Source organism: Mesoplodon mirus (genome assembly GCF_964341445.2).
Source record: "Mesoplodon mirus genome assembly, chromosome: 12".
Classification (NCBI taxonomy): Eukaryota; Metazoa; Chordata; class Mammalia; order Artiodactyla; family Ziphiidae; genus Mesoplodon; species Mesoplodon mirus.
The window spans coordinates 66397802-66422150 of NC_138988.1; the positions used below are offsets into that span (position 1 = coordinate 66397802).

General features: G+C 45.6%; 1 protein-coding gene across 2 annotated transcripts; it reads right to left on the reverse strand.

Moving 5' to 3' along the window:
* Positions 1 to 2535: 2535 nt before the first annotated feature.
* VPS52 (VPS52 subunit of GARP complex) lies at positions 2536 to 24307 on the reverse strand. Of its 2 annotated transcripts, XM_082637578.1 has the most exons (20): positions 23982 to 24305; positions 23060 to 23144; positions 22850 to 22902; positions 22594 to 22669; positions 22336 to 22403; positions 21892 to 22067; positions 21359 to 21509; positions 20965 to 21065; positions 20721 to 20853; positions 20517 to 20574; positions 20028 to 20161; positions 19428 to 19583; positions 18851 to 18969; positions 18450 to 18573; positions 18063 to 18158; positions 17845 to 17952; positions 17553 to 17618; positions 3800 to 3911; positions 3466 to 3584; positions 2536 to 3254 (listed from the first exon to the last, which is right to left on the reverse strand). In XM_082637578.1, the coding sequence occupies exons 1-20, from the start codon at positions 24069 to 24071 to the stop codon at positions 3108 to 3110; spliced, it is 2172 nt and encodes a 723-aa protein (XP_082493704.1). In that variant the 5' UTR covers positions 24072 to 24305; the 3' UTR covers positions 2536 to 3107. The 2 variants fall into 2 exon arrangements, with proteins under 2 accessions (XP_082493704.1, XP_082493705.1); XM_082637579.1 differs by lacking the exons at positions 2536 to 3254; positions 3466 to 3584; positions 3800 to 3911 and adding an exon at positions 7252 to 7341 and having other exon boundaries at positions 23982 to 24307.
* Positions 24308 to 24349: the final 42 nt, after the last annotated feature.

The window sequence follows — 24349 nt, forward strand, 5'->3', positions numbered from 1 at the left end:
GCCTGCTTCCCCTCATGCCCGATTTCCTAAAATCTGAAAAGCCACCCTTCTTAAATGGAGGGTGGGTGGGTCCATATTGATAGGATGGGAAGAAAGGAGGAATCTCTTATTTCTTTTGTCCTCAGCGTACATGTCCACATTCAATAGCTCTGAAATTGACGCTGAGATGGGCACACCCATTTTACGCAGAAACAGAGCTGTTGAACACAGAGTAGATATTTCCCAGAGAGTCCAGTTAAGAAATAACTCAGGACAAGCTGAGGGCACAGAGGTGTAAAAATAGAGGGAAATGATATTTCTTTAAAGGACAGAGATCCCTTAGCATTGGGGCGCTATTACAATCCATAAGGACACCTCCAAGTCCTTCCTATATGACACTAGGTAAAGACAGGGACCGAGGTACCAGATACAGACACGAGTCTTACAGGTTAGCAAAGGGAAGGAGGATATTGACACAGTCCCGTCCTAAGGAGTGATCCCTGATGCTTCTGGGTCTGTGAGGCCAGTGTGTCTGTCATCAGCAAAAGGAAAAAAGTGAAGGAGAAGTTTGAGGGGCGGTGATGTTAGCCAGAAGTTATGAGTTTCAGTCTGGGGATCACAAGGACCCATCTAAGCCACAGGACTGAATGTTGTTAGACTGAAGGAAAAGTCCCTCAGTTGCTTCAGCTTGAAGGGAGCATGAAGGGGCGCTTCAGCAGTCTGCCAAGTTTGAGCGGATGAAGAACTCCATCCCCTGGTCGATGCTGCCCCCTGGAGGTCTATATAGGTATCGCGGCTCCCTTTCACGCGATTCTGTCGCCTTTTCATGCCCTCCTGAGACCGTTGGGTCAGAGGGCTCCTGTGGATTCCCGGAGCGGTTCAATGTCCCCGAAAACTGTGTGCTCCAATGTAACTTTAATGCCTCCAGGTCCCAGAATATGAGCCTCCTCATATTCCAGCAATGCTCCTCAGCGAGGCCTGCAAGAAACCGTGCTTATCAGTCCAGCGTATATACTTGGGTTCAGGGATGGACAGGAGAAGGGAAGGGCAGAACTTCGAAAACCAAGGTGCCAGCATGCACAGCCCTTCTCCCAGCGGAGTATTAGTTGACCTTCGATGAAGACACCTGTCTCGGGAATCTCCCTCGTGGGATATCCAGAGACCCCCTTCTCTGAGAAACCGCTCTGTCAAAGCAGCCTATGTCTCCCTAGTCCCAAGTCCCATATCCTGGGCCTTTCTGTGCTCCTCGAGCTGGGGCAGGAATCAGGTCAAATGTGAGAATATCTGGATCCCCCTGGTGGTGGTGGGATTGGGGGGTAGTAACGGGACAGGAAGGTGGAGGCGCCCGGCGGTGAGCTCGCGGTCCCCCAGAGCCCAGCACACCACCGCCCAGCACTGAGCAGGCCTCAGGGAATGTCTGGGGCGAAGAGTCAGGCAGGGTAAACCTGGAAGAACGCCGAGTGGAGGGGGAAAGTGGTGGTGACACCGGATGAGGTCAGTTAAGGACACTATCCTGGTTCCGCCCCTGAGGCGTCTGAGCCAGTCAGGAGCCGCCCTCAGTCCCCAACACCCTCCCCGGCTCTTCAGTCCTTGAGACTGAAGCTCAGAGATATGGGTCCCAAAGCCAATCAGAGAGCTGCTCTCAGAGATGGGGCGGAACCCAAAAACGGCGGGAGCCGGAGAAAGCGACCCTGCCACGCCCCCTCCAGCGGCAGCCAATCGGCAGGGCCCGCCGGCAGAAACCGGTCCAGCTCAGCCTCGCTATGCGCGGTCCTCGCTTTCAGCCACCCGCGCTTGGGCCACACGCGGGACCCCTTTGTACTCTTATTCTCTCTGCCTCCGCAGGCGGGCTGGGCCTGCATCCAGAGTGCTGAAGCGGGGGCTGGGAGGGAATGATTAGGCCATAGGGGCGGAGGAAGCGTCGCCAAATTACCATTTTCCCCTGCCCGCCCAGGCCTTCCCCCTTAGGACTTAAGGCGCCCCCATGTCTCCCCAGTCTAGAGTCTGAGTTCAAACGAGCTGTACAGGCAGCGGCAGCAGGCAGGCGCCGAGTCGTAGAAATGGATGAGATGGTCACATTGCAAACCTGGCCTACTAATGCCCCAGTGGTGTGGGTACCACAGCCCTCTAGCAAGTGGCTGTGACAACCACACCAGAGGAGCTAGGGAGCTGACACTGAAGGAGAGGAGGCAATCCCAGGGTCAGCCTGAGGAGGCAGGAGGCAAAGAGAGCTGGTGTCGGTGTCAGGGAGCCAAGGGACACCTTGGACAGTGCCCAAGGTGGCACAGCCCTTGATGCATCTGCCATCTTAACCAGGGCCATTTCCTCCACCAGGCTGGTTACTCATGACACAGTCTCCACCCTAAAAGCACTACAGCCACTCTTTTGGCCTGAGGTAGCTAGAGGTGAGAGGTAACCGTGTGCCCCTACTTTCTGGACACCCACCAGAAGGGATGTAGGCCCAGGAGGTAGTCAGAGAGCAAAGGTGACCCTGGAGCAGAGATGGGGCTACTTGAAGGCCCCAGGAGGAAGGAGAAAAGAAATGGGAAAACAGTGTTATGTCATGTTAAATATTTATTGTTTTCTGCAGACTGACCTTGGTGTAACTCTCAAGCCAGGAGGGGACTGGTTAGTGTTAAAGTTGCTGAGATCTTAAGTCAAAAAGCTACAGAAAAGAACTCACTTTGAGGGAAAAGAAAAAAAAAATCAACCATTATGAGGCAGTCTCCCCTTGCCACACCAATTCGAAAAGTCGAGGCTTCACACCTCATAACATGGTGACAAGAGCTCAGTGAACCAGAAGGTTTTACTGGAAGAAGAAAAAAAGCCCTGGGGGTGGGGCAGTGGAGGGAAAGACAGGAATGACAAAACTGGAAAAATAATAAAGGTCATTTTGGAAGCCCAGGCGGAAGTGGTTCTGGGAAACCTGAAGACATGGGAGATTCTGAAAGCGAAAGGGATTCAGCTTATCCTGATGAGGCAGGGTCCTGGGAATGAAGGAAGGGTGAGGCATGTCAAGGACCTGGGAGGCAAGGGAAGAACTGGAAGGGGGCCCCCAGCTGAAGAAGGGTATGGGATGGGGCACAGAAGTCCATGGAGAGGGCTGGCGGCTCCCAGGGTCCGGCGCATCAGAAGTTGGGCTTGTGCTTCTTGAGCTCCACCATGAGGTGGTGGATGTTGATGAGCTCGGCCCGGGCAGGCAGGGCTCGGAGCTGCGGCTGAGACAGCACCCGGTGGAAGCGATGATAGAGCTGGATCAGTTGGGTCAGCGCTCCCTGCTCAGAGAAAGTCACAGAGGGATGAGAGGTGGGGTGGTGCTAAGGACGATGATTAGGAGTCAGGTTAGGGCTCATCCAGAAGTTTGGGCACAGCTGGTAGTTGAAGATCAAGGGTCATTTGTATGAATCTGAGCCCAGAGAAAAGAGGGGGGAAAATCAGTGATGGGGTGGGGTGGGGTGGGAGTGGGGACTGGGAACTGAAGGTCACCTGGATGATACTGGTTCCATTTTTGAAGTTGGTGAAACTCCGCATTACATCCTGACTCAGAGACTCCACCGACGATTTCCAGGAACTACCAAAGCCACGGATTAGCTGAGTAACCCGGGCTGAGAGTAGGGGGAAAGAGATCATGGCTAAGTGATATTTGATCCCTCTAAGTCCTCCCCAAGGCATAGCCATCCTCACCATGCAAGCCCGCTTTCCTAGTGTTCTCCCAACACACTCTCCTGCTCGACACCCTCCCCATGTAATCTGCATCCTTGAATTTTTCTTTTCCGTTCACCTTTCCACTGACCCCATCACAACCACCCCATCCTCAGACCTTCTTCCCCTCGAAGTCGTTCAGCTTGTCCACGCTCAATCAAAGCCTCAGCTTCCTTCACAAATGCCACCAGACCCCCAAAGGGGGGAGACAGCAATTCTTCAATGAATTCCTGTAGAAACATACACACATACAGAGTTGAGTTTACTGGTGTCGGCAGATTTTCCCCAATTCTGGCATCATGCCCAACTTGGTCCTTAGAAAACTCCCATAACAGAACAGCTAAACTCTGCAAAGGTCATATACTTTCAGACACTGCCAGTCTCACAAGAAAGGAGAAATCTCCAAGGATTACCCTCCTCAAAAAAAATTTTTTTAATTACATTTGAAAAAAATTGAGCTGGGAGCAGAGGGCTGGAACCAGAGAAGTGGACAACTGGGAGAGGCAGGGCTACCAGAAGGCAAGTGGCCATGGCAACTCTGCTATCGGGAAGCTGAGCCTGATGCTAGCCTTGAGTGGGGATGCTGAGCCTGGTCTCTCACAAGAGCCTCAAAGAGGTGCCAATGTAGACCCAGGTGGACAGCATCTTTCAGCTATTGCAAAAGGAGAGGCAAATCTTCTCTGAAATCCCCTCGATCCCAATTTAGGCCCCTATGACTGCTTAAGACCAAGAAAAGGACTCAAAGATCACCAGTCACAGAAGAAAGCAAGCTACCACGAGAGTCAGCACAGACAATAAGCAATGGACTTAGACCTCCAAAGACTGCCAATGTTAGAACTGTCAGATACAGAGCAGCTGAACATTCTGTAAAAACTGTTCAAAGAAGTTAAAGGTACAGACACAAACATGACCAATTAACAAGATTAGGAATGGAAAGACTTGAAGCAAAATGGAATTTTAAAGAAATGATTTAAAAATTTTTTTAGAGTCAACTGGCTAAATCACAGATTAGAAATATCTGGAAGCATGATAGAGCAAATTGGAATTTATAATTAAAGAACTGACTCAGAATGCAGCACAGACAGATAAGGAGATGGAAATTTTTGAGACACTGATAAGTATAGAAATCTAATGGTCTAGGCAGTGATCATTGATGCTACTGGCAAAAAGAGAGCCAAGAAGACATTATGTGCCCCTGATAGAAGTACACACCACTACCTCTCAAATAGCCTTGTAAAAAACATCTAATTGGAACCTGATCAAGCCTTTCCATCGAATTACACATTTATGGGAAAAGAGGAACAGTTTAGGCATGCCACAGAATGCAGTCAGCAAAATCCAGACTGTACATCATTCTACATGATAAATGACTCAATTTCTTCCACAAATAAATTGCAGAGTGGGGCAGGGGGGTAAGATGGAAGGGAAATCTATAGATTAAAAAGAGACATGTGAAAAAAAAAAAGAGAGACATGTATGGACGCATATGGATCCTGACTTGAACCACTTTTATGAGATAACTGGGGATACCTGAATACTGGCTATTTTGAGAGTGGTTTTTTTCTTTTTTTGGCCGCACCACACGGCTGATCTCAGTTCCTCGACCAGGGATTGACCCTGGGCCACTGTAGTGAAAGCGCCAAATCCTAACCACTAGACCGCCAGGGAACTCCCTGAAGTGATCATTTTTTTTAAGTGTGATAAAGTATTGTGGTTTTTAAAACACATCCTGATATAGATGAAGTGATAGGGATGTACAGAATTTAATTCAGGGACTTCCCTGGTAGCACAGTGGTTAAGAATCTGCCTGCCAATGCAGGGGACATGTGTTCGATCCCTGGTCTGGGAAGATTCCACATGCCGTGAAGCAACTAAGCGCGTGCGCCACAACTACTGAGCTTGAGCGCCACAACTACTGAAGCCCGTGCGCCTAGAGCCCATGCTCAGCAACGAGAAGCCATCACAATGAGAAGCCCACGCACCACAATGAAAAGTACCCCCGCTCGCCACAATTAGAGAAAGTCCACGCACAGCAACGAAGACCCAATGCAGACAAAAAAAAAAAAAAAAAAGCTTTTAAAATTCAAAATCACTGTGGGTGGGGGGGATGGGTGGGAGGAGGATGAACAGTGAGTGTTGATACAGATGAAACAAAACTGTCTGTGAGTTGTTATTGGTTGAAGATCTGTGATGGCCCCTGGGAGTTCACCATGCTATCCTCTACATAGCATGTACATTTGAAATTTCCCAAAACACAGAGTTAAAATGAAAAAGCAAACAAACAAGTAAAAAACAATGGAAGGGAGAAATTAAAATACGAAAAGGAAAAAGAAAAAACACAAAAATAAAATACCCAACCCAAATAGTAAAATCTGGTAAGGTGAAAATGAAACTTTTATTCCATTTAAAAATAAACTACTTCCACTTAAAAATAAAATCTTTTGTGGAATCTAATATGGCACAAATGAACCTGTCTACAAAACAGAAATAGAGTAGAAGCAAGAAGAACTATAATCCTGCAGCAGGAGGAACAAAAACCACATTCACAGAAAGATAGACAAGATGAAAAGGCACAGGGCTATGTACCAGATGAAGCAACAAAACCCCAGAAAAACAACTAAATGAAATGGAGATAGGCAACCTTCCAGAAAAAGAATTCAGAATAATGACAGTGAAGATGATCCAGGACCTCGGAAAAGAATGGAGGCAAAGATCGAGAAGATGCAAGAAATGTTTAACAAAGACATAGAAGAATTAAAGAACAAACAAACAGAGATGAAAAATACAATAAGTGAAATGAAAAATACACTAGAAGGAATCAATACCAGAATAACTGAGGCAGAAGAACGGATAAGTGACCTGGAAGACAGAAAGGTGGAATTCACTGCTGTGGAACAGAATAAAGAAAAAAGAATGAAAAGAAATGAAGACAGCCTAAGAGACCTCTGGGACAACATTAAACGCAACAACATTCACATTACAGGGGTCCCAGAAAGAGAAGAGAGACAGACAGGACCAGAGAAAATATTTGAAGAGATTATAATCAAAAAGTTCCCTAACATGGGAAAGGAAATAGCCACCCAAGTCCAGGAAGTGCAGAGAGTCCCATACAGGATAAACCCAAGGAGAAACATGCCAATACACATAGTAATCAAATTGGTAAAAATTAAAGACAAAGAAAAATTATTGAAAGCAGCAAGGGAAAAATGACAAATAACATATAATGGAACTCCCATAAGGTTAACAGCTGATTTCTCAGCAGAAACTCTACAAGCCAGAAGGGAGTGGCATGACATACTTAAAGTGATGAAAGGGAAGAACCTACAAGCAAGATTACTCCACCCAGCAAGGATTTCATTCAGATTCGATGGAGAAATCAAAAGTTTTACAGACAAGCAAAAGCTAAGAGAATTCAGCACCACCAAACCAGCTCTACAACAAATGCTAAAGGAACTTCTCTAAATGGGAAACACAAAAAAAAGAAAAGGACCTACAAAAACAAACCCAAAACAATTAAGAAAATGGTCATAGGAACATACATATCGATAATTACCTTAAACATGAATGGATTAAATGCTCCAACCAAAAGATATAGGCTTGCTGAATGGATACAAAAACAAGATCCATATATATGCTGTCTACAAGAGATCCACTTCAGACCTAGGGAAACATACAGACTGAAAGTGAGGGGATGGAAAAAGATATTCCATGCCAATGGAAATCAAAAGAAAGCTGGAGTAGCAATACTCATATCAGATAAAATAGACTTTAAATTAAAGATTGTTACAAGAGACAAGGAAGGACACTACATAATGATCAAGGGATCAATCCAAGAAGATGTAACAATTATAAATATATATGCACACAACATAGGAGCACCTCAATACATAAGGCAACTAACTGCTAACAGCTATAAAAAAGGAAATCGACAGTAACACAACAATAGTGGGGGACTTTAACACCTCACTTACACCAATGGACAGATCATCCAAACAGAAAATTAATAAGGAAACACAAGCTTTAAATGACACAACAGACCAGATAGATTTAATTGATATTTATAGGACATTCCATCCAAAAACAGTGGATTACATTTTCTTTTCAAGTGCGCCCAGAACATTCTCCAGGATAGATCACATCTTGGGTCACAAATCAAGCCTCAGTAAATTTAAGAAAATTGAAATCATATCAAGCATCTTTTCTGACCACAACGCTGAGATTAGAAATCAATTACAGGGGAAAAAAACATAAAAAACACAAACACATGGAGGCTAAACAATACGTTACAAAATAACCAAGAGATCATTGAAGAAATCAAAGAGGAAATCAAAAAATACCTAGAGACAAATGACAATGAAAACACGATGATCCAAAACCTATGGGATGCAGCAAAAGCAGTTCTAAGAGGGAAGTTTATAGCAATACAATCCTACCTCAAGAAACAACAAACATCTCAAGTAAACAATCTAACCTTACACCTAAAGGAACTAGAGAAAGAAGAACAAACAAAACCCAAAGATAGTAGAAGGAAAGAAATCATAAAGATCAGAGCAGAAATAAATGAAATAGAAACAAAGAAAATAATAGCAAAGATCAATAAAACTAAAAGCTGGTTCTTTGAGAAGATAAACAAAATTGATAAACCATTAGCCAGACTCATCAAAAAAATGAGGGAGAGGACTCAAATCAATAAAATTAGAGGGCCTCCCTGGTGGCGCAGTGGTTGAGAGTCCGCCTGCCGATGCAGGGGATACGGGTTCATGCCCCGGTCTGGGAGGATCCCATATGCCGCGGAGCGGCTGGGCCCGTGAGCCATGGCCGCTGAGCCTGTGCGTCCGGAGCCTGTGCTCCGCAACGGGAGAGGCCACAACAGTGAGAGGCCCGCGTACCGCAAAAAAAATAAATAAATAAATAAATAAAGAATAAAATAAAATAAAATTAGAAATGAAAAAGGAGAAGTTACAACAGACACCACAGAAATACAAAGCATCCTAAGAGACTACTACAAGCATCTCTATGCCAGTAAAATGGACAACGTGGAAGAAATGGACAAATTCTTAGAAAGGTATAACCTTCCACAACTGAACCAGGAAGAAATAGAAAATATGAACAGACCAATCACAAGTAATGACATTGAAACTGTGATTAAAAACCTTCCAACAAACAAAAGCCCAGGACCAGGTGCCTTCACAGGTGAATTCTATCAAACATTTAGAGAAGAGCTAACACCCATCCTTCTCAAACTCTTCCAAAAAATTGCAGAGGAAGGAAAACTCCCAAACTCATTCTATGAGGCCACCATCACCCTGATACCAAAACCAGACAAAGATACTACAAAAAAAGAAAATTACAGACCAATATCACTCATGAATATAGATGCAAAAACCCTCAACAAAATACTAGCAAACAGAATCCAACAACACATTAAAAGGATCATACACCATGATCAAATGGGATTTATCCCAGGGATGCAAGGATTCTTCAATATACGCAAATCAATCAATGTGATATACCATATTAAAAAACTGAAGAAAAACCATATGATCATCTCAATAGATGCAGAAAAAGCTTTTGACAAAATTCAACACCAATTTATGATAAAAACTCTCCAGAAAGTGGGCATAGAGGGAACCTACCTCAACATAATAAAGGCCATTTATGACAAACCCACAGCAAACATCATTCTCAATGGTGAAAAACTGAAAGCATTTCCTCTAAGGTCAGGAACAAGACAAGGATGTCCACTCTCACCACTATTATTCAACATAGTTTTGGAAGTCCTAGCCACGGTAATCAGAGAAGAAAAAGAAATAAAAGGAATACAAACTGGAAAAGAAGAAGTAAAACTGTCACTGTTTGCAGATGACATGATACTATACATAGAGAATCCTAAAGATGCCACAAGAAAACTACTAGAGCTAATCAATGAATTTGGTAAAGTTGCAGGAGGCAAAATTAATGCACAGAAATTTTTTGCATTCCTGTACACTAATGATGAAAAATCTGAAAGAGAAATTAAGGAAACACTCCCATTTACCATTGTAACAAAAAGAATAAAATATCTAGGAATAGGGCTTCCCTGGTGGCGCAGTGGTTGAGAGTCCGCCTGCCGATGCAGGGGACACGGGTCCAGGAAGATCCCATATGCCCCGGAGCAGCTGGGCCCGTGAGCCATGGCCGCTGAGCCTGCGTGTCCGGAGCCTGTGCTCCGCAACGGGAGAGGCCACAACAGTGAGAGGCCCACGTACCCACCCACCCCCCCCAAAAAAACCTAGGAATAAACCTACCTAGGGAGACAAAAGACCTGTATGCAGAAAACTAAAAGACACTGATGAAAGAAATTAAAGACGATACAAACAGATGGAGAGATATACCATGTTCTTGGATTGGAAGAATCAATATTGTGAAAATGTCTATACTACCCAAAGCAATCTACAGATTCAATGCAATCCCTATCAAATTACCAATGGCATTTTTTACAGAACTAGAACAAAAAATCTTAAAATTTGTTTGGAGACACAAAAGACCCCGAATAGCCAAAGCAGTCTTGAGGGAAAAAAACAGAGCTGGAGGAATCAGACTGCCTGACTTCAGACTATACGACAAAGCTACAGTAATCAAGACAATATGGTACTGGCACAAAAACAGAAATATAGATCAATGGAACAGGATAGAAAGCCCAGAGATAAACCCACATACCTATGGTCAACTAATCTATGACAAAGGAGGCAAGGATATACAGTGGAGAAAAGACAGCCGCTTCAATAAGTGTTGTTGGGAAAACTGGACAGCTACATGTAAAAGAATGAAATTAGAACACTCCCTAACACCATACACAAAAATAAACTAAAAATGGATCAAAGACCTAAATGTAAGGCCAGACATTATAAAACTCTTAGAGGAAAACATAGGCAGAACACTCTATGACATGAATCACAGCAAGATCCTTTTTGACCCACCTCCTGGAGAAATGGAAATAAAAACAAAAATAAACAAATGGGACCTAATGAAACTTAAAAGCTTTTGCACAGCAAAGGAAACCATAAACAAGACAAAAAGACAACCCTCAGAATGCGAGAAAATATTTGCAAACGAACCAACTGACAAATTAATCTCCAAAATTTACAAGCAGCTCATGCAGCTCAATATCAAAAAAACAAACAACCCAATCCAAAAATGGGCAGAAGACCTAAACAGACATTTCTCCAAAGAAGATATACAGATTACCAACAAACACATGAAAGAATGCTCAACATCATTAATCATTAGAGAAATGAAAATCAAAATCAAAACAATGAGATATCATCTCACACCAGTCAGAATGGCCATCATCAAACAGTCTACAAACAATAAATGCTGGAGAGGGTGTGGAGCAAAGCAAACCCTCTTGCACTGTTGGTGGGAATGTAATTGATACAGCCACTATGGAGAACAGTATGGAGGTTCCTTAAAAAACTAAAAATAGAACTACCATATGACCCAGCAATCCCACTATTGGGCATATACCCTGAGCAAACCATAATTCAAAAAGAATCATACCACAATGTTCACTGCAGCTCTATTTACAATAGCCAGGATATGGAAGCAACCTAAGTGTCCATCAACAGATGAATGGATAAAGAAGCTGTGGCACATATATACAATGGAATATTACTCAGCCATAAAAAGAAACGAAATTGAGTTATTTGTAGTGAGGTGGATGGACCTAGAGTCTGTTATACAGAGTGAAGTCAGAAAGAGAAAAACAAATATCGTATGCTAACACATATATATGGAATCTAAAAAAAAAAAAAAAAATGGTCACGAAGAACCTAGGGGCAGGACGGGAATAAAGACACAGACCTACTAGAGAATGGACTTGAGGACACAGGGAGGGGGAAGGGTAAGCTGGGACAAAGTGAGAGAGTGACATGGACATATATACACTACCAAATGTAAAACTGATAGCTAGTGGGAAGCAGCCGCATAGCACAGGAAGATCAGCTCAGTGCTTTGTGACCACCTAGAGGGGTGGGTTAGGGAGGATGGGAGGGAGGGAGATGCAAGAGGGAAGAGATATGGGGATATATGTATATGTATAGCTGATTCACTTTGTTATAAAGCAGAAACTAACACACCATTGTAAAGCAATTATACTCCAATAAAGATGTTAAAAAAAAAACTGCAGTGAAAAACTGATAAACTTATGAATTTCAAAACATCTCTCAACTACTAATAAGTAGACAAAAAAAATCAGTAAAGATATAGGTGATGTGAAAAGCAGAATTAAAGAGCTTGATTTCCACATCTGACAATCAAAGAATACACAATCTTCTTAAACATACATGGGGGACTTCCCTGGTGGTCCAGTGGCTAAGACTCTGCACTCCCAATGCACGGGCCCTGGGTTCGATCCCTGGTCAGGGAACTAGATCCCACATGCTGCAACTAAGAACCGGTGCAGCCAAATAAACAAATTTTTAAAAATTTAAAAATTAAAAAAAAAATGGAACATTTACAAAAGTTGATCGTGTCCTAGGCCAAAGCAAATATAAACAAATTTCAAAAAGTTTTTAAATTTCAAATTTTCAGTACCAAAAGGCCACATTCTCCATCCACAATGCAATTAAGTTAGACATTCATAACAAAAAGATAAATTAAAAAACTACTTTTGGAAATTTTAAAACACTCCTCTAAAAAATCTCATGGATTGAAGAAGAAATGATTGAAATATAAAAATTCTTAGAACTGAATAATAAAAATGCTACATATTCAAACCTACAGAACTCAATAAAAGGAGTACTTAGTGGGAATTTCATAGTTGTTTTTTTTTTAAATGGCAGTGCCACAATTTTTTTTTAATTAATTAATTTATTTATTTATTTTTGGCTGCGTTGGGTCTTCATTGCTGTGCGCGGGCTTTCTCTAGTTGCGGCGAGCGGGGGCTGCTCTTCGTTGCGGTGCGCGGGCTTCTAATTGCGGTGGCTTCTCGTTGCGGGGCACAGGCTCTAGGACACACACGGGCTTCAGGAGTTGTGGCGAGGGGGCTTAGTTGCTCTGCGGCATGTGGGATCCTCCCGGACCAGGGCTCGAACCCGTGTCCCCTGCGTTGGCAGGCGGACTCTTAACCACTGCGCCACCAGGGAAGCCCAGGAATTTCATAGTTTTAAATCTTCCTGGATGTTTGTGCTGGCAAGTTCTAAGATACTTCCAAGGAAGAGATCATTTCAATCTCAAACTCTTTCAGAATAAAAAGAATGAAGAAATACTTCCTTCCCACCTTCTTCTACAAATCCAGTATGACTTTGGTACCAACACCACACAAGTACAGTATAAGAAAAGAATATCACAGGCCAATCTCACTTCTGCACAGAGAAGCAAAAATTCCACATGAATTAGACCAAATCCAGAATGGTTTAACATTCTAAAATCTACAAATGTAATATACCACACAGTAGATTTTTTTAAATTGAAGTATAGTTGATTTACAACATTGTGATACTTTCAGGTGTATAGCAAAGTGATTCAGATATAGATATATATACAGATAGATATATACATTCTTTTTCAGATTCTTGTCCATTATAGGTTATTACAAGATATTGAATATAGTTCCCTGTTCTATACAGTAGGCCCTTGCTGTTTATTTTATATATAGTTGTGTGTATCTTAATCCCAAAATCCTAATTTATCCCACCCATGATATAATAGATTTTTTAAAACTTAAATAAACGATTATCTCAATATATGCAGAAAAAGCACACTTTCTTGATTAAAAATTCAATACCCATTCATGATTTTTTAAAAACTAATAACTTTTGGCATACTAGAGATTGAAAGGAATTTTCTTCACCTGATAAAGGATATCTATAAAAAACCTACAACAACAGTACTCTTAATGCGGAAATGATGAAAGCACTCCTTTTAAAATTAGGAAGAGATAAGCGTTCTCACTATCACCACTTCTATTCAACCATTCAGCTTTGTACTGGAGGTACTAGCCAATGCAGTAAGAGCATAAAGACATAGAGAAATTAAATACATAGGGATCAGAAAAGAAAAAATAAAACTGTCACAACTCAGAGATGATGAACGCCTACAAAGAAACACACACACACCTCCAAAAATATTATTATAAATAAATTAGGGGACTTCCCTGCTGGCGAGGTAGTTAAGAATCCGCCTGCCAATGTAGGGGACACGGGTTCGATCCCTCATCCAGTAAGATCCCACATGCCGCAGAGCAACTAAGCCCATGAGCCACAACTATGGAGCCCGAGTGCCACAACTACTGAAGCCCGCGCGACTAGAAACCGTGCTCCACAACAAGAGAAGCCACCACAGTGAGAAGCCCGCGCACCGCAACAAAGAGTAGCCCCTGCTCGCCGCAACCAGAGAAAGACCGCAAAAGCCTCCACGCAGCGATGAAGACCCAGCACAGCCAAATATAAATAAATAAGTTTAAAAAAATAAAAATAAAGTTAAAATGATACTTAAAAAAAAGAAAGAATTTAGGAAAGTGGCTGGCTATATAATCCATGTACAAAAATCAACAGCATTTCTACACACCACTTCAAACAAGTAAATTTCTTTTTTAAAAGACAATATTTAAGGAACAACAGTTTATTTAAAGGACAAATCCTAAAAGAATAAAGTCCAAACAGTTAGAGAGAAAAAAAATGTAGTTATTATTTCTAGTAATTCCTAGTATTATTCTTAGTAATTATCCCTAAATAAATGTAGATTTATTTCTAGTAGGAAAAGCTATGATAAAAACTCTTAGCGCAAGAGTGATTAAAAGGAATTTTCTTAACCTGATAAAGGGCATGTACAAAAAAACCTACATCTACGTTACTCTTAATGAGAAAATGATAAAAGCATTTCTTTTAAACTCAGGAACAGGATATTATTCAACTATTAAACTGTCATAGAGGTCCTGGCCAGAAGAGTAAAAGATCAAAGACGTAAGAAATTAAAGGTAAAGAATTGGGAAGGATTTATGTATTCCTAGTAGGACTAAAGCTACATATTACACCTACCTAGGAGCAATTCTAACAAAAGATTTGCAATATCTTTGGGCTGAAAATTATAAAAGGTTATCAAAAGACATTAAAGAATATATTTTAAAATGTAGAGAGGGGGCTTCCCTGGTGGCGCAGTGGTTGAGAGTCCGCCTGCCGATGCAGGGGACACGGGTTCGTGCCCCGATCCGGGAAGATCCCACATGCCGCGGAGCGGCTGGGCCCGTGAGCCATGGCCGCTGAGCTTGCGCGTCCAGAGCCTGTGCTCCGCAACGGGAGAGGCCACAACAGTGAGAGGCCAGCGTACCGAAAAAAAAAAAAAAAAAAATGTAGAGAGGGGCCATGTTCCTGGATGGGAAGTTTCAATATCAAAAAGTATCAATTCTTGTAAACTGATCAATGCAACTACATTCAAAATCATTAATGAGCTTTTTTGAAAACTTATAAGCTGATCATAAAATTTACATGAAAAATCAAAAGGCCAATAATACTCAAGATAATGATGAAAAAGAAGGTAGGAGAGGGAATTCCCTGGCAGTCCAGTGGTTACGACTCCGCACTTCCATTGCAGGGACATGGGTTCAATCCCTGGTTGCGGAACTAAGATCCCACAAGCTGCATGGTGCCACCAGAAACAAAACAAAACAAACAAAAAAGAAGGTAGGAGAATTTGTCCTAAAAGCATAATAATTAAAACTGTTTTGCAGGGTAGACAAATTGATCAATGGAATAGACTAGAGGCAAGAGGCACACATTTGTGGAGTTTTCCTGTGTGACAGAGACAGGACTACAGATCAAATGGGGAAAGAAAGGGACTTCCTATAAATGGTTCTAGGCCAATCATTTTCCAAATAGAAAATAATTAGTTTCCTACCTCACATCATACACACAAATCAATTCTAGATAAATTTAGGGCTTAAAAGTAAAAAGCAAAATTCTACAATATTAAGAAGAAAATGCAGTATAATATTTTTCTGACTTTGGGGTAATTAGGGATTCCTTAAACAAGACACAAAAATAAGGATTATTAAATTCATCAAGTTACAATTAGAAATTTCTGTTCATCATAAGACAACATAGAAAAAGTAAAAAGGGGAATTCCCTGGCAGTCCAGAGGTTAGGACTCTGCACTTTCACTGCCGAGGGCCTGGGTCTGATCCCTGGTCAGGGAACTAAGATCCCACAAGCCTCGCAGAGCAGGCAAAAAAATTTCTTTAAATAAAATTAAATTAAAAAAAAAAGTTAAAAGATAAAACACCTCCTGAAAGGTATCTGCAACCTATACAATCAACAAAAGATTAGTAGGTAAATGTATTAAAAACTCTTATAAATCAATAAGAAAAACACAAACAGCCCAAGTTTTAAAAGGTCAAATGCTATAACAGACATTTTACAGAAAAGAAAAATTTGTATGGTTACTTAACATTTGAAATGATGCTCAATCTCATTAGTAATCAGGAAAATGCAAATCAAGCTCCCAGTGAGACACCTACCAGAAAGGCAAAGATAGTCTGATCTATTGTATGTTGGAGAAAATATGACTCATTGAAAATTCTTATACATTTCAGGTAAGGAATAAACTGGTCCCATCACTTAGGAAAACAATTTGGCATTGTCTCATAAAGTTGAATACTAGCATTCTCTAGATGCAGCAAGGCTACTCCTACTTCCAAGAGAGATTCTTTTTTTTTTTTTTTCTTTTTTGCGATATGCGGGCCTCTCACTGTTGTGGCCTTTCCTGTTGCGGAGCACAGGCTCTGGACGCACAGGCTCAGCAGCCATGGCTCACGGGCCCAGCCGCTCCGCGGCATGTGGGATCTTCCCGGACTGGGGCACGAACCCGTGTCCCCTGCATCGGCAGGCAGACTCTTAACCACTGCGCCACCAGGGAAGCCCCAAGAGAGATTCTTGATTAAAACTTTTGATATATCTATGTGTGCTAAAAGACATAATTGTTCATAAAACAATGCTCACAGGAGCAAGAAACTGGAAATAATCCAAATGTCCTCTGTTATATTCACACAACGTAACATTATATTGCAGTGAAAAAGAATGAGCTACAGCCATATGTCATAACAGGACGATACTAGAAAAATTATGCATGAAATAATCCTGTGATTCTCGCTTTTATGGCACTCAAACCCAAAACCAAATAGTTACTGTTTTGGCATGCCTATAGCTCTATTTTTTTTTTGGCCACACCATGCGGTATGTGGAATCTTAGTTCCCCAACCAGGGATCAAACTCGTGCCCCCTGCAGTGGAAGCACAGAGTCCTAACCACTGGACCACCAGGGAAGTCCCTATGGCTGTATTTTTAAAAGCCAGGTCATGATAAAGACAACATTTAGGTCAAGAGGTGCCTCTATGTGAGACGCAGGGTGATGGGGTGGGGTTTATTGCCAAGGTGTGTGGTAGGTTCATGGATGTCTATATCATTAAAAAAATACAAAAGAAGGGCTTCCCTGGTAGCGCAGTGGTTGAGAGTCCGCCTGCCGACGCAAGGGACACGGGTTTGTGACCCGAACCGGGAAGATCCCACATGCCGCGGAGTGGCTGCGCCCATGAGCCATGGCCGCTGAGCCTGCGCGTCCAGAGCCTGTGCTCCGCAATGGGAGAGGCCACAACAGTGAGAGGCCCGCGTACGGCAAAAAAAAAAAAAAATACAAAAGAAAATAAAATAGACCAGTAATGACAGCATGCTGTGAACCAAGAGTTATAGCAATTCCAATTCTGTGTATCTGGAGTCTGCTAACGGCCTCTACACACACACACACACACTCTCTCTCTCTCTCTCTCTTTCTCTCTCTCTCTCTCTCTCTGAACTAAACAGCACATGGGACTACCCCTTTCCTCTTCCCCACACCCCTACCTGTGTCCGAGCATTGAGCAGCTGTTGGAAACTTTCAACCTCCTTGCTGTCATCCGCAGCCCGCTCCTAAGGGAAGACGGAGGGAAATCTCAAGTTTGGGGAGAAGCTGCCCTTCACGTCAGAATACCCCTTCTCCCCACATTTACTGTACGTAGCCAGACGCTGTGCCAGTCTGCAAGAATAAAACACCAAACAGAGCCAGCATAATCTTTGCCCTCGTGGAGGTAATGGAGCAGTGGGGGGGAACCCGAATTCTCTGGGGAGGGAGACAAGGAGAAAGGGCTTCAGGTACCATCAACACCCCCAGCATCATGTCGTAGTTGTTGATCAGAAACACAAGCTGCTCCTTCCTTGAGGAGAACTCGGCTGCCACTCGGAGGACAAAATTCTCCACCTCCACCTGAAAAAATGAGAGGAGGAGGTGACAGGAGCAGGCAAGGGCCCCCACCTCACACTCCAGCCCACTGCAGCAGCCCTGTGGCTCGGAAACCTCTCCCAGCCGCCCCTCACCTGTAGCTGGCCTAGCAGCTGCATCGTCCGTTCATTGGGAATCGTCTGATTGATGCTGACAAGAGCCGAGGAGAACTCTGCATAGCGGCGTGTGATCTGGGAGAAAGAAGGTAGGAAGAAAAATCAAGCCAACCCCCTGGCCCAACCCATGAAACCCCCAACTCCCTTGAAGCTGGCCAGCCGGTCTCCGGGTGACTCCCACCTCCAATCCCTCCCACCACATTGCCCAAACCCACCCTGAGTCTGACCACACTCCCAGACTGCCCCTCACACAGCGTGGCTAGCTGTCCAGCCAGGCCCATGGACACAACCGTGAACCTGGGTGACCCCTGCAGCGAGGCTTCAAGCCCTGCGTTTCAACAGCCCATTACCCCTGCCCGCCCTCACATAGTGAGGCCGAGTGTCCAGCCCCCCGAGGCGCTGAGGGTCAGTGCTGCGGACACTCTGGACGTTCATCTCCAGGATCAGTTCAAACCGTGGCCACAGCAAGGCAAGCACTTGTTCCCAGTACCTGTGGGCTTGATTAGAATCAGAGATCCAGCAAGGAATGCCAGGGGTGGGGGCCAGGGGGAGGGTGTGTGTGCGGGAACCCTGATCGACGGGTGATAGCTGGTGGAGGCTGGAGTGGGTGTGAAAGGTGAGTCTGGAAGCAGCAGTACTGCCTCTAGACAGACAAATGGGAACAGGGTCAATGGTTCAGGTCAGGAGGAGCCCACGGGTCAGGGCAGGCTGGTGCAAGACCAAAGATTTCAAGGCCAGTGGGACATCAAGGACCAGAACTCAGCGACCTGTCCAGGGCAGGAACATCCCTCTTGGCTGCAATGTTGCGGAATCGGAGGACAATGTGGATACAGAGAAAAACCGCAATGGCATCGTAGCAGTCAGTGAGGTAAGACTCCAGGTGTTTCTGTGATTTAGGAACAGGCAGGGGATTGGAAGAGAGTATCTGTTACTTTGCTTTTCCCAGTGGCCATGGACAGATGCCTGTGCTCCCCTGGGGACGTGGCACTGGGGAGGGGATCTAAATGGGAAATGCTCCCTCCTTCCCTGCCCACTGGCCACTTGGGTGGTCCTGCAGCCTTGCTCCCCAGATCTAAGATCACAAGCCCATCATAGCAGAATTCAGGGCTGAGCACCAAGGTTTAGGGGCCCCTGAGTTTTCAGGTGCTGTCACCTGTGTGTCCCCAGGAGCCTCCGGGACCCCAAGCTTTGATGGTTTCATGGGGAATCACACAGCGAGGACGTGGCTCATGCATTTTAAAACGAAGGGATCCTGGTTTCAGTAACCCCAGGGCTGTGACCTCACTGTGGTGCTGATGAGAACGAGGGACAGAGGTCTAAGAGCCCGGGAGCAAGGGAGCCTACCTGGGTCATGCTGAGCGTGCGGCCCATGACTGCGTGGAAGAGGTCGTGTGCAGCCGAGCCAGACACCACAAAGAATTCACAGATGAAAAGGTATTCACGGCAAGAGTTGTCGAGGAGGGCATAGTGCTGGCTGCGGAAGAGGGCCTCGAAAGGATACTAGGATGGAAGGGGTAAGAAAAAAGAGATGGGATGGACCCCAGTACCAGCAGTCCATGGACACAGCTGGGAAATCAGCAAACCTGGGTAACGGGAACTCAGGAGATCCTCCCCATCTACCCCTAGTCCAGGCTGCGAAAGAGCATCCTGAACGGGTACTGAAGAGGTAGGGGGAGGGGGGGCATGAGAAGAGGCCGCCCCCACCTGCTGTTGCTGCTCCCATATCCTCCTCCACACCTGCCTCATGACATATCACCCACCTCTCCCCTCTGTACACCCTAAGTCAATGGTCCCAACCCTCTTATCAAAGAACACTGGAGTGACTGGAGAAGGGGACTCCCACGGGGGCCTGCAGTGGGGGAAGCTTTGCCCTGAGGTCTGTACTCGGAGTTCTCCTGCCCCCCCACCCCCACCCCATCGGCTAAGGCTTGCTCCTCCTCCTACCCTCTGTTCTCCCCGCTGGGCGGTGTGGGGCACAAGGATGGGGGCTTCCAGTTCAGTGGGGGAGATGACGGAGCCCCGGGTCCCCAGGGTGAAGATGGTGTTCCTGTTGCGGAGGGATGGCTTTGAGAAGAATCGTGGAGAGTCAGAGTCAAGGAAAACAGTCACATCACAACTGTGATGGAAGGTCAAAGACTCAGGACCTCCAGGGGCCCCCAGCAGCCAGACACAGCCCCAGGGTCCCTCTTTCCCAGTTCTGGGGCCCCACATCGGTGAATGGGCCCTAAGGAGCCTCTGCACCCTGACATCATATGCAAAACTCTGTGTCAAGATGATTTGTGCATTTTTCTGGGAAGGGAGGACACAGCCTTGATCACATTCTCAAAGGTTCTGGTCCCACAGAAAAAGGTAAGCAACAGTGCCTTGGAGGCTGGAGCCAGAAGCCCCCTCACTCTCCAGACCAAGCATGAGGGCCCCTCAGCTCCAGGATATCTTTCTTGGCTGTATCTTCCACGCCCATTAGATCATCCTTCTCAGCGACTTCCTCATACTGGAGAAAAGAGCAGAGAGGACTGGGAACCATTGCTTCCCAAAGTGCAACAAAAAAATGTCTTTTTATACTGTCCCCCATTGCCCCGTAGCTGCCCCTCCCCCCAGCCCAAGGGCCCAGGACTGCCTCTCCCTCCATGGCCTCACCTGCACCTTCATGAGCCGCCCCAGGTAAGAGCGGTAGTAGGACAGGTAGATCTTGCTCAGTGTCTCCACGTACTCGTCCCTGATCTCCTTTGCGGTGGCCCGTTCGTTGCCCAGCAAGAACTGATAGAAAAACCTGGAGGGGCCAGGGACCAGTCAGTCTCCCTGACGGCCCAAGATGCCCAGCATCATGCTGGGCTGCTCAAGAGCTCCGAGGCCACCCCCAGCCCTTCCTTTGGGCGACAACCTGTACTTCAGCAGGGCCGTCTGGGGGATCTGATAATTGGTCATTGGTTTTCTGAAGGAATAGATCTTCTGAAGGATGAACTCTCGGATCTTCGTCACTGCCTAGACATGGGGGACCAAACACAGGGCATGAAGCTGCAACCTCCTCACTGTTTGGGAATTACTGAGGGAAGGAACAAATGTTGGATATGGGAGGAGGAAGAGTAGAGAATACCTCTTTGATATTTCTTAAGACTTTCAGGGGAATCGAGAGATGTGAGAATGAGCTCTGCCAGGTAAAGGCAAGGTGAAGTTCTTGGGCACAGGCTACAATGAGCTTTGCCAGGGCAATTCAGGGTGGGCTTCTCAGGGAGGCAGGTTTGAGTAGTCTCTAGGGTATCCACCCCCCTCCCCACCTTGATCCGGAGCCGGTCGAGCACGCCTCGGACGTCTGCACAGGCTGCTGTGCCCCTAGCCTCCTGCTCTCGGACTGCAGCTGCCTTGGCATCCAGCTCCTGCAGCTGCTCCAGGAACCGGGGCTCTGTGACAGGTGCCTCCAGAATTGCCCTTGGGAGCAAGGAGGGGTGGGATGGGTGAAGAGGGAGACCCAGACACCCCTAGACTCTAAACCATACCCCTGGCATCCAGCCTCTGTCTCTTCTCCCTTTTACACTACATCATAGAGTCAGGACACACGTACAAAGTTTTCTGTTCCTAGACACACACACCTCCACCACCCACGTAAGCCTTGGACCCCCTTCTCTATGCCCGACCCTGGATGATTCCTAATCTTTGATGCCTAAAGCCTGCACCAAGGTTAGGAAGAGCTGTCAACCCACTCATCAGTTTCTGGAAGTGACGTGATGGAGACCCATGTGGTAAGTAGGGTAGGTCGCTCCAGCCCATCTACTTAGTACAGACATTATGCCCCTTCCAACTGATGACTCACGTGACCAGAGCAGAGGGCACCACCAGACCATCGACAAGCTCCCCGAGTTTCCCCCGGACAGCCTGGCGGTTTCGAAGCCGAATGTTCATGGCTCCTGACTGTTCCTGCAGTGTCCGGATCTCAGAGCTGATGGAGCTGAGATCACTCTGAAAAGCTCCCAACATCTGCTCCATGCGCTGGGGGAAGGTGGAAGTGTTACTGAATGGCCATAGGGTTGGTAGGGGACGAGTGGGCCACCCAAGTTTCTTGGTAAAATCTCCAGCATCTATCAGTCTGAGGGTACTGAAAGGTCACTGGCAAATAACATTAGTCATAGCGGCAACAACAAAAAAGGCTGCTGAGGTCATCCTGAAAGTGACTCTAACTGTCCCCGCCTGAGGCTGATGACGTAAAGAAAGGTCCCAGAGACCATGATCTGGGCTCAGGATTATGAGGGTTACTAACCTCAAGGACAGCATCACAGGCTGTGATCTGGTTGTGCAGAGACGCTATGTTCTCACTCTCTTGGATATCTGACTCACAAAAAGTCAAGGGGCCTCACTGTGGAGATGGAGATCCTGAGACCCACAGGACCCCTCCAATTTCTCCCTGAGGTGACATAAACCTCAGAGAGAAGATGGCAGCCCCAGCTGGGCTGTCAGCACCATGCCCCCCAAAATGCCCATTTTAATAACATCACCCTTTTTCTCTGCTGGAGGATACAATCCCGAATGGATTTCTGCTCAATCTGCTGTAGCTCCAGCTCAACCTGCTTTGAATAGTGACGGAGATCCACACCCTGGGAGGACAGAAACATGACAGGTCAGGAGGGAGTCAGTGAAGGGATGCTGGAACAGAGTCAATGAAGGACTAAAGAGTAAGACACCAAGGTGGTATTAGAAGAGCAAGAGATTGTTTTCTTCTTTTCTCTGAGGGGAGGGTAAGTGGAGGGACAGATTAGTAGAGTGGAAAACCTCACCGTTTTAAGAGCTTCCTTTACTAACTCATCCTCCAGATTCGCCTGAATGTGAACTGCAAATAGAAGTTCATCATAAGGGTCCGTCCAGCTCCTCCACAGCTCCATCCCCACACTGAACATCCACACACTAACCCCTGCCCTAGTACTTCCAGCCCCCATGCTTCTCAGGTTATAGGAACTGCATCCCCCCGCCCCCGTGCCATCACTTACCATCCACTTCATCCAGGATGAATTCATCAGAGGTGATGTCCAACTCTCCAAGCTGCAATGGCTCCTGAAGACCCGGACCACCCTCCTGGAGAGGGACAGGTTAATGGGAAAGCAAGGGGGAGAACAAAATACAATGGGATAATCACCAACCCTTCAAATGGGAGAGAAGGACTTTTACTGGTGAGCCATAGGTAAATACTGAGTCCAAAAATTCCAAAAGTCTCATATTGTCTCAGTCTTACTGATTGGGGCTGATGGGTAGGGAATATGACCAGCAGACAGGCAACCCAGAAAGGGCGGAGGTGACCAAATGAGGAAAATTAGGAGATGCAGAGGACAGAGCAGAACCTGCAGTTGAATTTAGGATCTCTAGACTCCTGCTATCTCAGGTGTTCCATCACCATCCCTCTGGGGAGCCCCAGCCTTTCTAGAAATGTCAGCTAACCTACAGTGTTTACCTACATGCCAGGTGCCATCTTATTTGTATTCATTTGCCTAATCCTAACCGACAACCTATACAGTAGGTCTTATTTTCTTCATCTCATAGGTGTGGAAAGTGATAGCACAGAGGGACTAGTTAACTTGCCCAAAGACACACAGAGTGTAAGTGGCAGAGATGGAATCAGAACCCAAGCAATCTAACTCCAGAGGCCATGTTCCTAGCTGTTACTCTACACTGCTTCTCTATTCTGCTCAAACATCTGGAGATTAACTGAAATTGTGGCCCCAGAACCTGAGTCTCGGCCATTCTGGTCCCCGCTCAGGTTCAGGTCCGATTCCAGGAAGGTGTATGGAGAGCCAAACCGGGTAGCATCACCGGTAGCAGCCGAGCTCCCAACCTTGTGCCTACACCCAGCCCAGGCCTTTCTGACGTGAGGAGATCGGACGAGACTCTGGAGGAGAAACAACCCTGCGTTCTCACCAGCGGCCCCTCCTCCTCCTCCATATCTGAGGCTCCGGCCCGCAACACCAGCTCCCGGGCGGCTGCAGCCATGGTCGCAGCGGCTGCCATTCCGCGCAGCCTCACTTCCGGCAGCTGTCAGGCGAGTCTGTTCCCCGGAGTGGAACTACAAGTCCTGGAGTGTCTTGCACGGCGCCAAATCGCTCCCAGATATTTGAGTTAAATTGTTTGCCTCCAGCCTTTCCCTTTCAGCTCTAACCGCTTCACCCAAGTGCAAATGGGAATCGGAAGTCTTAAGCACGATCTCAATCCGGAACCTTCGTTGCTCTCACATCCAAGAACTTGACGAACTTGTAAAGAAAAACCGCACCGGAAGTCTTGGCTCCCAA